Raw genomic sequence first — 17,030 nt, forward strand, 5'->3', positions numbered from 1 at the left:
CCACAGACTCCTCCAAAGCTGTTTCCACCTGGTTGTCCTCCAACCAAATGGGAGTAGGGGGCGGAGTTTTTAAAAAGAGAACTGGAGCCACCAGTTGGCTGGATCCATGGTCTTGACTCCTCCCCCTTCAAAACCAAACCAAATCCTTGCTCACTCTTTCGGAGGTGATAATGATGAATCTAAACTTGGGAAAATACAGCTCAGGCTCAAACGCAGGGAGAAGCAGTGCGTGTTTGCATCCACATAAGGATACTCACCTCACTTCTGGGAAGGGAAGGCTGGTTAAGAAACTAAGGGGTGAACGAACCTCATGTAAAAACATTCCGCCTTTGGGTTACAGGGTTTCACTGAGCCAGGTCCGGTGAACTTGGGCTTTCTGGTCTCAAACACCGTCAGCCTTTCAGTTGTTAGTCTGAGACTTCCGCTAATACAGAGTCTTGTCTGCAACCGAGAAATGGGCTTCCAGAACACCTCTTAAGAAACATCAGGTTGGACTTGGAGAAAAGCCGGACCGCTCAGCGGAACCTCGGGAGGGGCAGCGGCTGAACAGAAAGGCAGCTGCTACTATGGAGAGCTGGTGGGCCAAGTCTTCCTGGATGGAATTCGCCCTTCCGAACTCCTGGGGGGGGGGGGGGGGTGAAAGTGAAGGCTTTGCTTCTGACAGGACCGGCCCTGACCTTGAAAGCGTTCCTTTGTTGCCCCTAAACTGAAGAAAGCGACTTGCGTCTCGGTCTGTGATCTGTGCCATCAGGCAACAAACACGCATTTTTTTTTGGCCAGTCTTCCTTTCTTTGGAAATGAATAAGGATCGAGGAAGGGAAAGGCGTCCAGGGCTGGTGGCGGTGGCCAGGCAGAAAGGTGAGTGAGACCGGGGCTTGGAAAACGCTTCACACTTTGTGCGCTTTCACGTCCGTGCCTTCCCACCGGCCAGCTCCGGATGGAGCAGGAGAGTCCTTTGACTTCTTTTGTCTCTGCTTGTGTCGCTCAGAACAGCCTAGAGTCTTGATTTGGTTTGCTCTCAGAAAATTAAAAAACAACACGGAAACAAAACAAAAAACGTGCCCCACTGAGCTGCTCTCAGAAGCAACCCCCTCCCCCAAACCCCTATGGCCCCGCCGTTTCCTCGTTTCTGTTTTTCCAGCGGGCTGGAGGCTGCTTCTCTCCGGGGAAAGAACTTGGCACCAGAGTCTGGCTTCAGAGCGCGTCCGGCAGGCGCTCCCCAGGAATCGGAGCAGGGTCAAAGGTGTCGCGCGTCTTCAGAGCGAACCGCCCATCCACACTCTACAAACTTGACCGGAGTGTGCTTACAAGGTGGGTGGGTGGGGGGAAGAGACAGAAGTTTCCCCCTAGGGAAATTCTACCCAGCGCGCACTCCCGGGCGATCACCTCCCAGTTCTCCGAGGCTCCCAGAGCGCACTCCTCAGGCCATAGGCAGTTGAGGGCACAAGGGAATGGGGGTCGCCCATTGTGCACTCCTACCAGTGACTTTCCCCGAGGGCTGCAGGTGTCTGGGGGCTGCACTGGGACAGGTACCCACGGACGCTCAAGGGTGGGTGGGGGTAGGTGGGAGGGGAGGAGAGGGAGGAGCCCTGGGGTTGCACCGGCCCCGCCTCTGCGTCTCACCCCCCTCCCCAAGCCCCCAGAGGGAGGAGAGCACCCCGCCGCGGGCCGGGCCTCACTCCCCCGCGGGCACCCCGCACCCTGTGATTGGCTGGCGAGGCGGGTCCCTGGCACGCGCCTGTGGATGTCGTTATAAGACTCCTCGCGTGCCGGCCCTCCGCCCCAGCGTGTCCGCCACCGGCCTCCCCGGCGCAGCTCGGGCGCGGGCCAGAGCGCAGCGGCCGCGGGCACGCCCGGCCGGGCCGAGCCCAGCTGCCGACCCTCCAGCTCTCAGTCCGGGAGGGAGCGGGAGCGGGCGGCCGGAAGGAACAGCCCGCCAAATAAAATTACAAAAGCAATCCCCCCGGGCCATCGGTGTCCCACCCCACGCCACCCCCACGCCCCTCGAGGCCCGGCGACAGCGAGCATGGACGCGGTGCTGCTAGACCACTTCCCCGGGGGCGTGGACGCCTTCCCCTCGCCCTACTTCGACGAGGACGACTTCTTCACCGACCAATCCTCCCGGGACCCCCTGGAGGACGGCGATGAGCTGCTGGCGGATGAGCGGGCCGAGGTGGAGTTCCTCAGCCACCAGCTGCACGAGTACTGCTACCGCGACGGGGCGTGCCTGCTCCTGCAGCCCGCGCCCGCCGCCGCCCCGCACGCGCCCGCGCCGCCGCCGCTCTCCGGCGCGCCCGGCGAGCTGGAGGAGGACGCCGGGGGCTACTGCTGCGAGGCGGGCGCGCCCCTCGGCGGCTTCCCCTACTCGCCCGGCTCCCCGCCCGCGTGCCTGGCCTACCCGTGCGCCGGCGCGGCCGCGCTGTCCCCCGCCGTCCGGCTGCGCGGCCTGAGCGGGGCGGCGGCGGCGGCGGCGGCGCGGCGGCGACGGCGGGTGCGCTCGGAGGCGGAGCTGCAGCAGCTGCGCCAAGCGGCTAACGTGCGCGAGCGGCGGCGCATGCAGTCCATCAACGACGCCTTCGAGGGGCTGCGCTCGCACATCCCCACGCTGCCCTACGAAAAGCGCCTCTCCAAGGTGGACACGCTGCGCCTGGCCATCGGCTATATCAACTTTCTCAGCGAGCTCGTGCAGGCCGACCTGCCGCTGCGCGGGGGCGCCGCGGGCGGCTGCGGGGGCCCTGGTGGTGGCGGGCGCCTGGGCGGGGACAGCCAGGGCAGTCAAGCACAGAAGGTGATCATCTGCCATCGGGGGACCCGTAAGTGCCTCTGGATCCCAGCTTAGGGAGGCGGGGACGGTCCAGGGAAGGTATCCCACTTCCACCCCCAGGGATTGGGTGTAAAGACTGACCACTGGTCAAAGGAAGAAGGGACCGTCGGGGGTCCAGGGCAGAAGCTCCTGCGTGCTCGCCCGCCCCGGCTTGGGTCACAGTGTCCGGAAAACCAGAACTAGTTTTCCGGACACTGTGGCCGGAGCTGTGGAAGAGAGATGGACGGGTAACCAGAAGAAGCATGCTTGGTTGAGGTGCGCATGAGTGAGGACCCCAAGGACTGGTTGGGCCCCGCTGGGAATGTGATTGGCCATTCACCACCTGTTTTCTCTTTCTCCCACCCTCTAGGGTCCCCCTCCCCCAATGACCCAGATTATGGCCTCCCTCCCCTTGCTGGACACTCTCTCTCTTGGACGGACGAAAAACAACTCAAGGAACAGAATATTATCCGCACAGCCAAAGTGTGGACTCCAGAGGACCCCCGGAAACTCAGCGGCAAATCTTCTTTCAACAACATAGAAAATGAGCGTCCCTTTGAGTTTGTGTCCTGACGAAGCCCCCCGGCTTGCAGGCGCTCCTGTGCAGATTGTACCTGCGGCTCTCTACAAGGAGAAAAAACGTCATTTAAGGATCAGAGTTTTCTAATGGCAATCAACTGTTCGTTATTTATGTATTTATTATCCCGCAGAGGCAATGGAATAGATGATCTGTTTAAGTATATAATTTATATAATTTATCCCAATTTTCTAAGTACAATATGCAATAGCCTGTGGCTCCCACAGCACCTTGGGCAGAACTCTCCGTTGTGGGAAGAATTCTGGCCAGAAAAAAATTTCATGCTAATTTATTGCCAGATCTGATACTATGTGTTGTTAATAAATGCTGTTTACACCTCTTTTCCCTAAAACGCATTTTTGTGATTCGCATAAGAAATAACTGAATGTGACTCTAATCATGGCTACCTAATAAGTCACAAATTTTTGTTCTGATTAGACTGAAAGAGGGTGGCGGGGGAGGTGAGAGCTTTAGGCCTCAGCGCTACTAGCGGCCTTCATTGCATCTAAGGTCTTTTGCGTGGCTTTTTACCCCACGCTCCAAACATCAACGAGGCAAACATCACCAAGTATCTATTATTCCCATCTTCCAGAGGAGAAAACTGAGGCCTCCCTGCTCTGTCTTCACCTAGCTGCATGAAGTGAAAGTGCCTTGGGCGGTGGGGAGTGTGGAGTGGGATGGGGGTAGGGGTCCTAGTTTTGGGCCCGGTCCTGGAGAAAAAAGCCCTTTGTGCTTCCAAGGCTAAGGAGGAAGGGCTGCTTCCCCAGCTCCCCGGGGATCCGTCCTTTCTGCATTTAAGGCATCAGGCACTTGGAAAATCAGATGTACCCCTCCCCCAGGGCAGTTCCGAGGCTGAGAAAGGACTCGGATGCCCTCCAGCAAAGTCCAGAAGCTGTTAGGTAAGAACAGAAAGAACGCTTCCCCTTCCTGTACTGCAAATGGGCTACTTCTTTTCCAACAGCCTCCCGTGCTCCCCGGTAAACCGCCCAGGGAGCAGGCGAGGCGCTCAAGCTCGCCCCCTAGCGAGGGCAGAGGCTTGAGGGCGCGCCCAGGACCTGGGGGCTGCAAGACCCACCCAGCACCCCCGCGCTCCCGCTGGGGTCCGACGCCGCCGGCCTTGGCGCAGCTGCCCAGACCCAGAGGAGCCCTCGCCAGGCCTAGCGCGCGCCCTGACGCGCCACCGGCCACGCGTCCAAGTGCGCACTGCCGGGAATTACGCGGGTCCTCGCCGCGACGCGGACCTGTCCCTTGTTGAGGTGTTGGCGCTGCAGTCGGGAGTGCAGGGTGCTGGCAGGACTTGCCTCCAGTACGCACAGCCTGGCCGAAGGAGAGCATGTTGGCAGACGCTAATTGCTTTAACCTAGTTTCAGACCCACTGAGGGGTGCCCCGCGCGCCGCGGGGGGCCATGGACGTCTTCCAAGAGCAATTAAAGCGAGGCCAGAGTCCGGCCCTGCTGCAAGTTCTGACCAGACACGCAGGGTCGTTGATTCTGGGTCTGGAAGCTCCCAGGAGTCCCCTGGCTGTGGATTCTGTCCACGCCTTGAAGACTGCTGGCCTCTCCCCACCACCTCCCGCTAAAAGAGGGGGTATTTCACACTGGAGACAGATTCTAAGCATCAGAGAAAATAAAAAGAATTCTATTTTTGTTCCATGTGTAAAAGCCCTCCAGTGGATTCCAATTCACAGGGGACCCTATAGGACACAGCAGAAGCACCTCTATGGATTGTTGCCAAGGCTGCTTAAGGAAGCAGGCTGCCTACCAGGGCTGTCTCCTGACGCCCAGCTCGAACCATCTACCTTCTGGGGCCCGACCCAGCCCATTCATCACTGTGCCACCATATCAGGGTCTGGTTAACCGTGAACATCAGGCACGTGATCTCATTACACCCATTAGAAAGTCAAACGTTTGGCAGATTTCACCTTAATTATAAACTGTGGACATATTGTAGCATTTACTCTGGCAGTGTAGACCTGTGTCTCAATTGGATCCCGTAAAGGGCTACTCCGCAGTTAAAACACTACAATCATTGTGATGTGGCACCTTTTCTTTTGCTTGCCACTGTGTGTGTGCATGTGTGTGTGTGATTCAATGCCTCAACACATCCTTTAGTGCTGTGCAGATGAAGCGGAAGAGCCGGGCAGAGCATGGAAAACACCCGGGTCTCTATCTTGTCACTCTTCTGTCCCCACTTGGCAAGTCCCTTTAAACACAACCTTCAAAGAGACTGACAGCTTCTATTTCCTCATAATCCATTCATTCTAGTGTATCCATTCTTTCTTAAAAAAAACGCAACAGGAAAAGCTGAACAGCCTTGTCATGGAGGAGTCCCCTTTGGCTGGGGGTGGGGGTGGGGGGCGGCTAACTGCCCTGGGTGCTGGAGCAGCTCTGGTAGCAGCCCAGGCTGGAAGGCCTCTGGCCTGGGGTGTCTCTGGCCAGTCATTGCAGCTTGGCACTGGATGGATCAGTGTGGGGGCATTTTGAGTGACAGGTATTCATTCAGTGGTCCTTCTGAGTGAATACTTTTCTCTCAATTAAAAAAAAAAGATGATGATGAAAAAGCCAAATTCCTGGAGGCTATGGAGAGATTACCCAGGACTGCTCTTCTGAACAGCCATCAGCCCCTGCGATAAACCTCAGCCTGGACCACCAGGGAAAAGAGAGTAAGAGACCGCCCCGGCTGCTGCCCTCGTCCATTTAGCATAAGAAAGAAGCTGCTATCCCAGGCCTGAGTGCGTTTTATGATCACCACAGAAAAGAAGGCGGAATCCATCTCCAGTGGTCTAGACTTCACTACTAGCAGTTGTAAGGGGAGAGGGACTGGGAAGGTTTGATCAAGTTCTTCAGGAAACAGGGGTTGGGATGGGGTGCCAACAGAGATTGAGTGGGCCATTGTCACCTTCTACTACCACACACACACACACACACACACACACACACACACACACACACACACCTCACCCCTGCCCCTGTCCCCCAGGATGTACTCTCAATTGTGCCTCCTGCTGGTGTCCATCTCAGATAAGGTGTCCAAATGCCAAGAACCTTATCCAGTAAGAGCCCCCCTCTCCACTCACCTCCCCGCCCCTCCCCCAAGTTTCCGGTGGGCATCCGGATCATTAGGCTCCCCATATGGCTCTTGAACAGTGATTACATGCCACAGGCGGTGGCTTTCTGTAAGTCCAGGCGGGGGACCTGGGACACCACCTATCTACGCTTTGTTGGTCATCAGAGGTGTTTTCAGGTACAAGGAAGTTCAAAACGGGGTGGCTCCTGAGGGTGGTGGGATGGGGAAAGGCGGAGAGGGGAGCCACACTGCAGCCTTAGCTGGTGGCTTCTGGATGGAGCTCCTTTGTGGAGCCTCAACCTTCCCAGGGAGAAGACACTGTATTAATTAAAAGCCCCTGGCAAGAGGTGAATCCTGGAGCCTGTAGGTTCTGTGAGGCAGAAAACAAAACAAAACAAATAAACAAACAAAACACCGGTGGTGGGAAAGAGTGTGTGCCTCTCACCCCAGGCTGGGAGCAGAGCGCATAAAGCGTCTTGTTGGAACCACTGTGAAATTGCCTGCGCAAGATTCCCAGGACTGCTCATCTGCCAATACCAGGATTAACGCCCCTGCCTGGAGTGGGTGTGAAACCTCTTAAATCCATAAACTCACCCCATTTCCATTAATGGGCCTTTGCGGTGGCACCGAGTACCAGCTGCGAGGTTGAACAAACACCAGTTGAGTGCTCCCTGGCGAACCTCTCTGGGAAGAGCCCTCCCTTCTCTCTCACCCTCCCCTCCCTCTGCCTTTCCACCGCCTCCTGCAGCCTGTGGGAATGGTCCTAAATAATTCCACCACCAATGGCGGGGGCGAGATCTGGAACTCCTCTTAGGACATGATTCCCACGACGGCATGTGAAGTCTGGCCAACAGGTGTTCGGATTTGGCCCAGAGAGATGGGGAAAGCCCAGGGAGGGAGAGAGGGCTGCCAGAATGCAGGCGGCTCAGGCGCCTCTCAGCTTTACAGGCCGTGGAAGCCGCAGACAATCGAAATGATATCTTTATTGCTAGGTTCATGTCCTGGGCTATAACATATCAATCCCTGTCGTGGTTCTCTCGGATGCACCTGGTATTTCAAACTTGTTCTTTTTGTGCTTCTGGGTCCTGGACTGCAGCTGCCTTAAACAAGGCCCTTACAATGTCTCCAAGACGTGTTGGCATGGTTTGCCTGTCTTTAATGTACCATTAACTATTGTCTTCACACAATATGGGAACTGTAAAGCATGACATGTGTTATAATAAAACACATTTTCAATGATACACTTGGACTTGAGGCTGGGGTGCAGCAAACAAACAGGCCCAAATCTTGTTTTGTCTCCCTTGCTAAGCCTACTGGCAATTAAACTTAAGACCACTGTTTCTGCCCCCCTCCCCTGACCAGCCAATTAAATTTTATGTCTCCTAATTTTTCACATAGAAAAAAAAAGTCTCTGTGCTGGCCCCTAAAGACATTGATTTTCTTGCTATCACCTGGCGCTCAGACCTTCCTTCCATTTATCAAGAAGGGAAACGTCAGGCGTTACATAAAGTGACTCTGTTACCATAAGGCTCTCGCCATCCCGGCCTATTGTTTTCCCTTGTTAATAACTCATTACCAGGATTTAACAAATCAACCATTACATATGTTTTGTGTCTCCATATTTTGATCCGTACGATTAAGCAGATGTTACGATTGAAAATTGAAAAGTCCAAGGCTACTCTAGTCTGAAAGAAAGAGGGCGTCTCTAACGAGGAGCTAACAATGAGATTCAGAAGATCTTCAGAAAAACATTGACCACCAATAAACAGGCTCCAACCTGCTCCATTTCAACCATTGTGTGCTTTGGGGGAATAATTAAGTTTAATAGGAATAGGTCTGGAGGGTTTTCAATGCCAAGACCACAGGTGCGGGGTGGCATGATGAATGATTTGCCTGATTTTTGCCAAGCTCAAGGGCTCTTCTCTTGGACTTTCAAGCAGATAGAAAATATTGTCATTTCTTTTAATTCACAGCATTACTTTCAAGCGGAACAAAGGCCTGGGCCCGGAGGAGGCGGGGGCAGGGCTGGGCTGTAATGAAGCGCCTCAGAGGCGGAGGTGCAGCCTAGGAGGCTGAGGCGGCGGCGGGGCGCGCTGAGGCGTTTGTGCGCAAGTGACTCTCGGGTGCCACACACAAAAGGCCTCTCTCTCCCCACCTTCTGCCGCCTTTCAGCCCTCGGGCCCCTGCCGAGTCCGCTCCCGAGACTCTAGGGGCCTCCTGGCCGCATTTCCAGGCCAGCTTGGCCTTTGGGTGGTCCGCCGCGGCCAAGGCAAACTTCGCCAAACTTTTACCAAACTCGGCAGGCTGGGGAGGGTTCCCTGGCCGGAGGTGCGCATGCGCCCCGCCCACTGCTTCGGTTTCCCAGGGTTCAGGGAAAGCGAGGTGGAGTCGGATCAGTCTCCTGGAGGCCGGCGGGGCCCAGATCTCCAAGGGTTCTGTATACTTGGGTGCTGCCTTTCGTTCCTTTGGGGTGGAAAGTGGTTGTTCCGCGCCAACTCTCCGCAGTTCTGCTATCTTTGCGCATGGAAGTCTCCAAGAGAGGCTCCAGAAGGTGGCGGACAGGGAGAGGGGCGATCGACTTGAAGGGAACTGGGAGATGGGTCCCAAAGCTCTATTGGGAGGAGGCCTGGGCTGAGGACTACCCCTGTCTCCGCGGGAAGCCCTCAGGCGGCCGCCTGCAGAGGGCTCTGTGGCCCAGGGCGCAAGCTGTGGCGAGCGGCTTTCGCTTCTGGGCGGAGGCGACGGCGCGGGCAGCCGCGGCGCCGAGGGCGCGCGTTTCGAGCCCACTCCCCACTTTCGGGCCGCGGAGGGGGCCCCTCTTGCTTCTGGGCTTTCTTGGCTCAGGGCTGATCTGCACAACTTTGCACTACCCGCTTCTCTGGCAGGTCGGGCCCCTGTTCCAGACAACCTGATGCGCAGACTTAGTTTTGGAGAGGCCCCCTGCGCTTGGCTTAATGGAGGCGGGGCGTATGCAGGCCCCAGGCTCCGGGAGACAGTTGAGGGTTCCCTAACTACTGGAGGCGCCCGCTCCCACCCCCAGTGCTACGCGGTGAGCTGCACTTTCGCCCGCGTCCCAGGAAGCCAGGGTGTTCAGGGCATCCCTGTCCCTCGAGCCCTTTGGGAATTCCTCATGCAGCATTTTGGTCCTTGGTGCGGAGGACTCAGACGAAGATGGGGACTAGAGGTAACCACGGGGCTAACCTTTCCCGTCTCCCACCCTTACCCTGCTGTGAGATAGAAATCTTTGTCCCCCCACTCTACCCGCCCCCTGTCCTTTGTAAGCACTCCAGAAGAGAGACGTCACAACCCATTCACGCCCCGGTCTCCGGGAGCTGGTAAGCTGGCGTCCTCAGTCCTAAGATCAATCGCCCTGGAGTTCCTTCTAGTTTTACAGTTATAATCTTCAGAGACGCTGCCGGATTTTCTTCAGCTCCTTTCCTGGGGCCCTTGCGGGTCCTCCAAAGAGCGAGTTTCTTACGTCTGGCGCGCAAGACTTTGCGGAGTGGCATTCTGGTGGTAAAAGCTAACTAGGGAGTCTATCCTCCAAGCCGCCTTTCTAGGGAACCCAGTCAGGTGAGCGGTCTGAAGCGCAGAGCAACAGGTTGCTGCTGGCCTTGGGATTGGAAGAAAATAACGGTGGATTTTCGTCCGAGGAACTTAGCAGACACGCATGCCGTGGCGTGGGTCAGTGACACGTGAAATACAAATGAAGCAGAAACGCAAAGTCACTTCCACACGAAGGACGCCGAGCGACCACCCCACGCCCAACGTAGTGCATGCGATGAAATTTTGGGTTTCCCACCATTAGCACTTAGGACAATAGCAGATGTGTGACGCCTCTGCGCAATTCCTTGGGAGGTTTTCGTACTTTTGAAAACGTACTTGACGCCTCAATTCTCTGATGGCTGTTCAATAGACACCCAGGAGAGGCTCGCTGAGCCACCCCCACTCCTGCCCCCCCTTTCCCATCTTCCCTCTTGCTTGCAGCGCTTTCACCCAGGACTTGAATTGTGTTGTCAAAGTTTAGTAAGCAGAATGAGGAGGGGGCATGAGAACCGGGGAGGGGGTGTCTGGAAAAGTCTTGGAAATCGGTATATTTTGCAGGTGTAGAATGCGCATGACAGCCATGGCTAGTGCGCGCTCCCCAATGGCGAGGGCATGACAGGGACAGCTGGCTCTGTTTTCAGTGTGAAAACACCCCCTCGGTGGACCAAGCACAGCGACACTGACCTTTCTGCGGGGGGAACCAGAGAGGTGCCTTTGACTGAATTAACCATAAAGACGTCTTGCTACGACTTTTGTTTCCCCGCGAAAGCAAAGAAATATTGCTTTAATATGTGAAGGACTGTTCCCAGCTTTTCCGTGCCCCTTAAAACATATTACAGTGCTGATTTACTGGCCCTCGTCTCCCAAGTTGGCCCCAAGGCCAGCGGTGGGACTTGGATGTCGGGGTGGGCATGGCTGCGGTGGACCCAGGAGGTGGTGAAGGGAGGGGGAAGGGGAGGAGGAGGAAGAGCAGGAGGCCGTGGCTGCAGGAGCACTTAACATGCCTGTTGCCTGTTTCCCAAGTTCCTTCTTTGCAAATTTATCCATCTTTTCATCTGACACTTCTTTGAAATATATCATTGTCATCTGGAGAGTTGTTTGGTAGATGATCTGCAGGCCCCCAGCCTTTTCCAAGGTCAAGTTGAAGATTCTTGTTTGCTGTTTAACTGGGTTGTTTAAAAACTCCGAACAATGACCGCCTGTTAACTAGCCACACCCTCCCCCCCTGTTCTCCTGGGAGTGTTGGAAAGCAAGTTTTCCAATTTACCCAATTCCTGGACATTTTGCCCTCTTGAGCTTCTAAGTTCGGCAGACAGGGCTTGAGAGTTGAAAGAGAATTGTTGGAGTCAACAGGAGAAACACATGATGTAACCTTAGCACTTGCAGGCGAAAGAGATAAAGAGATCAAACCATCTTTCACCCCTCCTCAAAGTGTGCACTATTTTTTACCCTCTCCGAATGCGGCTGCTGGTTCCAGCCATACAAATCTGCTCCTCTCCTCTGTTTTTAATCCAGAGGAAAGCTGCAAACACACCATCCTGAAGCACAAGTGTAAAGAAAGGGTGGCAATCCTCTTTAGCCAGTGAGTAACCTGTTGCTTTCAGGGCGCTCTAAAATAAAGCCAGCTTCTAGATTGTCCTGTTTGCTGCACATATATTTACTTACGTTTTTAATGGAAAAAAACTGGCTTCACAGTTTCCTCTAGATCTGCGATGATTGATTTTTTTTTTATTCAGCCAAGTTTTATTTACCTTGCAAAAATGTTCGGGGACCCATGTGATAAATTACAGATATGCTAATTTCTTTGAATGGTGTGGTAAGTGTGTCTCGCTGGAGCTGAATAACTCCTTGCAAGTCAGTCTGTGCGTGCTCAGGACCCCAGGGAGCTGATCAAAGCACCCATTCTCTTTCATCCCCGTATTCTCCTCCAAACGATTTCGATACAATATGTTTCCATGATGGACTTAATGTGCTCGGGACATAGAACTCATTACAACCTAGCTAGTTCTGCCGACCTCTTTGTTCTGCCGCAGAAAGTCAAAGAAAAAAAGCAACAGCGCTGCCAGTTGCCAGCGCTCTGAAATGCTAAAGCATGCGTCATTTTTCACCAGGTCTCGTCTTGATATCCTCAAAAGACAAACTAGGATACCGGCCCCAGCCCTTCGCGGCATTAATTACCCTGCTGTCCAGCCGATCTGTTTTTCCTATTATATACATTTCTCAGCAGGGATTTTTTTTCAAGACGAATGTAGCTGCGAGCTAAACTATGAATGCATTTTTTTTATCACTATGGAAAAAAATAAGTGAATAGACTTCGAAGCCTACAGCAGAACTTTTGAAACGTTTCTGGTAGTTAACTGATTGAGGGTGGGACTTCGGAGCTTGCTGCAACTTCTCTTGACTTGAAATGGCAGGAGGGCCTCAGGCGTTTCCAATGCGCCCCCAGTGTTCTCTGGGGACAACTAATTGTGCCCTTGGAAATTCTGTTTCAGAAGTCAGATAAATCTTGGAGGTGAAAACTTTCAAGGCTTCCCACAAAAATTTCTAAATGTAAGCCGGTCTTACACCCACCCGAGGCTGCTTCCGAGGGATTTCAGGCGCGGAGAATATAAATTCTATTTCATTTCCTCGGTTTCTTGTAAGGTTGATTGGATGGTGGAAATGGCTGGCAGCCAGTTCTGGGAAAGATTCCAGACCTGACTCCGATTAACCCTCTCTGGTGAGACTCTGCTGGAAACCAACTCACCAGCAATTGCCATTAATCTACTTACTAATTAAGCCAATTCATTTCTAAAGGAGAAAAATTCCTTTCTTTAGCCAAACTGATGGGAGGAAATTTGAAAGAAGCGCCAAACTGTGTAACTGTAATTCAGCCAAAGACTGCTAAAACAAGGTGTTGATATATAGCAACAGATTTAAAACAAGTTTCTAGGGCAACAATCCTTTGGAGACGGTGGCATATAGTTCACAGTAGATGAAGCTCAAATAATGCTCTACGGCGCTATGCCACCCCACGTCCTCGCACTCGCGGTGAAAATAACACGTTCGCGCTCCAATTAAATCAGGCTCCTTTTACGCACAAATAAATCGCCCCTGTCCTTTTTTTTTTTTTTTGGTAGTAGCAGCTTCCTGGGACAGCCACCGCCACTCCATGGACAGGGCCTCGTTTTCAATCAGGGGAGCCGGAAGAAGGACCAAGTTGAACATTTGAACATTACGCAAGGAAAGAAGGCACACAATACCTTTCGGTAAAATGGCACCTGCACTTCTGCTGAGATGCAGGAATGTTGGTCCTGATTCTGCTCGGGTAGCAAAGCACCAAAGAGTTTCCCCACTTACACAACCATCCTTGGTCACCTTTGAAGGCACTGTGGGTCCCTAAAAGTAGATCTCCGATGAGATTAATCCTCCTCCAATCTTTCCGGTTCACCTTCCTGGGGAGTCGTTGGGGGAGCGAGGAGACGGCGATTAGGTTGGCTTTGGTGAATGTTACCACGGGAGTCAGAGACAGATTTAGTACCTCAAACTCTTTAATTGAAATCCATTCCTTTGCAGGGGCCACTTTCGGGCAGCACTCTACTGAGTGGGAGAAGGGACTTGAATTATTCCTCGGGGGAAGGGGGCCTCGGGATTTGTGTATTTAGCAACTCAGCACTAGGGAGCTCCTCCTGTGCCTGGAAAGATGGGTCCAGAGGGCATGAGCAGTCCGGGTGGCATTCTTCCCCAGGGCTGGAGAGGTGGGACTCTTAATCCCAAGAGATTAAAGTGGGGGGGGGGATTTTAGAAACGCCTGGTGAAGAGAATCCCTTGCCCCCCCAAAATAAAGCAAGCTTCAGGACAGGATGGAAGGGGTTCTCTGCTACTTCCCTCGGTGTAGCCCAGAGCTGGGCCCGCTTAATCCGGAGAGGGCCCGTTGTTCACCGGGGTGTTCTGAGTCATCTTGCGCCTGAACTTTTCTCCAGCTTCGGTTTCCTCCGACAACCTCCCTAAAAAACGTGGGAAGAAGAACAGACACGAGGTTGTTTTAGTTACTGTCTGCGGACACACTCTCCACGCCTTCCTGCGGAGTTGGTCACCCCAGCCTTGGCCTCACCCTTGGCAGTTAAGCAGGAGTTCCCATAAAGTTAGCTTTTCCCTGGCCTTCCTAGCAGCAGGGCTTTGGCAAGGTTTCCTCTGACACAGAGTTGCGGCTGCCTCAGGTTGCCCACATAGCCTTCCATTCAGTCCGTCCAGTCCCTGTGAGCAAGCTCAGCAAAGGATCTTTCAACAGAATTCCCTCTCTGAGATAGGAGGGGCCGTACTCCGATGACCAAGGGGGCAAAGGGTGGTGGTGTGTTGTCATCCTGTGATGCGTGGGGACCTAGGGTCTACATGCTTACTCGTGTTTTCAGCTCTCCCTCCAGCGCTGTTACAGAGGCAATTATGGTTAACAAGGAAGGAAACCAAGTGGGCCACAGGTTGTGAGGCTGGAACAGCAGTGAGGCGGATCCCAGGCCACGATCTCACAGGCCTGTCCTTGGGAAGGGCATTTACCTGGTGGGTGAATTGTGAGGCAAGGCCTTGGGGGTCTGAGACAGGAAAGCCACAACATGGAATCTGATGTTCCAGCTTTGAAGGGGGAACAAAGGCCCTGAGCTAATCCCAGTGAAAACCAGGAGCGTGGAGAAGGCAACAAAGAGGAGCGGCCTGCGGTCACCGGTAGGTGTCAATGTGGACACTTACAACCGGGGCAGTGGCCAGAGGAACACAGAGCCAGGCTGTCATTCCCAAGCTTAACATGAACAAAGATAAAAACGTGACAACCTCGCTTTCAATGGTGGGGAGGTTCAAAGTGGAGTCTATCTTGGCCAAGTTTTTTCTGAAGAATGGCTTGTCTTTGGGAAGTCCAGGAGCCAGTAGGGACGCCCTGGAGGCATGTTCCCCAAGCCACTTTAATTACAGGACAGTTTCTTCAAAGTAATTAGGTCACTGCTTAAGGTAGAGACAGAGAGCTTCCAAGATTTTTAGAAATAGTGGGGTACCCCCAATTTTTAAACAGGTACTGTTTCTGGGCACCCCAGTGGCCCAGGTGCCTGCATTAAAGTCTTTATGAACATGGATGGCCTACCTCGACATTTAGGTCAACTTCATGCATCCTTTCATACATTTAATGACAAAAAAACAAAACAAGAAAGACCCCGCTTCCTTTTGTGAAGCTAAGGCCACATGTAGATGAATCTACGCACGGGTCCAACAGGTTAGAAAATACCCCTTGTAAAAAGACACTTCAGGTGGTGACATGGTGACAGAACAATGGAAACCTGGTAGAGAATTAACTATGTCCATGATTTCAGACTTTCTGCTAGAGATTTCGGCAGGCAAGCTAGTTGCCCACGAACGAGTCTCCTCTTATTTTCTGAGGAAGCACGCCGAGAGTCTTCTCCTAACGCAACCGATTAACAACAACAACAAAATTATTTTAGTGGACTAGTGCTTGAGTGGAAGGGATAACGGGTTATGTGAACTTGAAGAGCTTAGGCACACTAGTTTCCTGAAACGCTACGATCAAAACTCAAGCACAAGTGGGAAAAAATCCGAGTGAAGGGACATTCTGATTTTCCTTAGTTGAAGTTAAGCCTCCTAAATGATAAAAAAAGGATGTAAAGATCCTTAAAAGACTAATGACATTTCACAGGTAATGCAATTTAGAAAGAAACACTTCCATGTTTTCTTTTCCAACAATGTGCATTTTTGTAAACTGCTATAAATTGCAATTCAAAAGCACTGATCTCACCATCCCCAATCATTTTTTATACTGATCAAATGAATGCAGATACTCTCATTTGGGAGGGGCGACATGACATTTCACTCGGCAGTTCTAAACAGGTCACAGACCTTTCACAGACCCTAAGGCAGTGGGAGGGAGCTCTTTACTAAACCGTGTAACCAAATCAAGCCAATGGTTACCCCTTTTCAAAATCATTGGAATGGTTTGCACAATGCCATTCACATAGCGGCACAGAGACTGAAAGGACGGTCATCCAATGGAAAGGTCTTTCTTTGTTTACCCTGCAGAGCTCACAAAGTCATACTTGGAAACAATTACATGCGCTATGATAAAAATCAGGAAGAATAAACAGGGCCTTCTTCTGGCCACTACCTGGCATCGCTCCAACAGTCCATTTATATGTATATCTATGCACATGTATGTATGTGTGTGTGTGTGTGTGTGTGTGTGTGTACTTCGGGGAGATGTTGCTTTGTTCGAAACCCCAGGCACAAAGACACAACCTGGCTGCCCTGGAGATGACCTATGGCTTTCAAGTTGCTTGAACACATCAGAATTTCCATTGTTGAGGTTGATTAATTGAAACTGATAAGTTACCATGAATAAAGATTGTTTTTCTGTTTAATGTGGTGGGCCTGATTTGGTAAATGTCTCGTTCCTGTAGCTTTGCCGTGCAGCATATGGGCAAGAGTCATTCAGGAGCACAAACATATACAATTGATTATGCTTGTATGGGCCCAACCAAAGGGCCTTTCTGTCTTCGTGACAAAGTTTCAAGGAAAACACTCCACTTAAAGAGTCTCTAGTCACATGAAATGTGATTTGGGAATTTATTCTGCAGAAAGGCTGTCTCTGAGTTTCTGTGAATAATTTAAAAGATGTAATATTTGAATGTAGTTCTTTTTTTAAAATAAAAAAGATGGATCTATCCAAATGATACATTACCAGTCTTTGGGGGGTCGGGGGAAGCGGAATTTATCATAAATGTTAACAGATGCACATGAAGAGGAAGCATTTGATCATGGGATGCCCCTGTAAGCCTTAGACTATTGAGTACATTACCGTGAATGTTTCATTGAGACCTCACCAATCAGAAGGCGGAACTAGCAAGGAAATGCACAAGCGATACTTCGTAACTAACATGCCAACTTTCTTGGGGGGGGGGCGGGCTTCTCAGTCGTAGTTAATGACAATGAAATAATTTAGGGGCTAACACATTTTTTTTTAAAAAAACACAAAAAAGCAGATCTATCCATTCCCGGCTCTCCCCC

At 52.4% G+C, this 17,030-nt stretch overlaps 1 protein-coding gene across 1 annotated transcript; it reads left to right on the forward strand.

Moving 5' to 3' along the window:
• Window positions 1–2,026: 2,026 nt before the first annotated feature.
• Window positions 2,027–3,376, forward strand: PTF1A (pancreas associated transcription factor 1a). Its single transcript, XM_075553193.1, has 2 exons — window positions 2,027–2,813; window positions 3,174–3,376. The coding sequence occupies exons 1-2, from the start codon at window positions 2,027–2,029 to the stop codon at window positions 3,374–3,376; spliced, it is 990 nt and encodes a 329-aa protein (XP_075409308.1).
• The last annotated feature ends 13,654 nt before the right edge of the window (window positions 3,377–17,030 follow it).

Source organism: Tenrec ecaudatus, chromosome 6, assembly GCF_050624435.1.
Source record: "Tenrec ecaudatus isolate mTenEca1 chromosome 6, mTenEca1.hap1, whole genome shotgun sequence".
NCBI lineage: Eukaryota > Metazoa > Chordata > Mammalia > Afrosoricida > Tenrecidae > Tenrec > Tenrec ecaudatus.

What these genes read in the sequence shown, in the direction of transcription:
- PTF1A (XM_075553193.1), top strand. Translation starts at nt 2,027, where the DNA reads ATGGACGCGGTGCTGCTAGACCACTTCCCCGGGGGCGTGGACGCCTTC. An exon ending in CATCTGCCATCGGGGGACCC is followed by an intron (nt 2,814 to 3,173) that starts GTAAGTGCCTCT and finishes CCCACCCTCTAG; the next exon opens with GGTCCCCCTCCCCCAATGAC.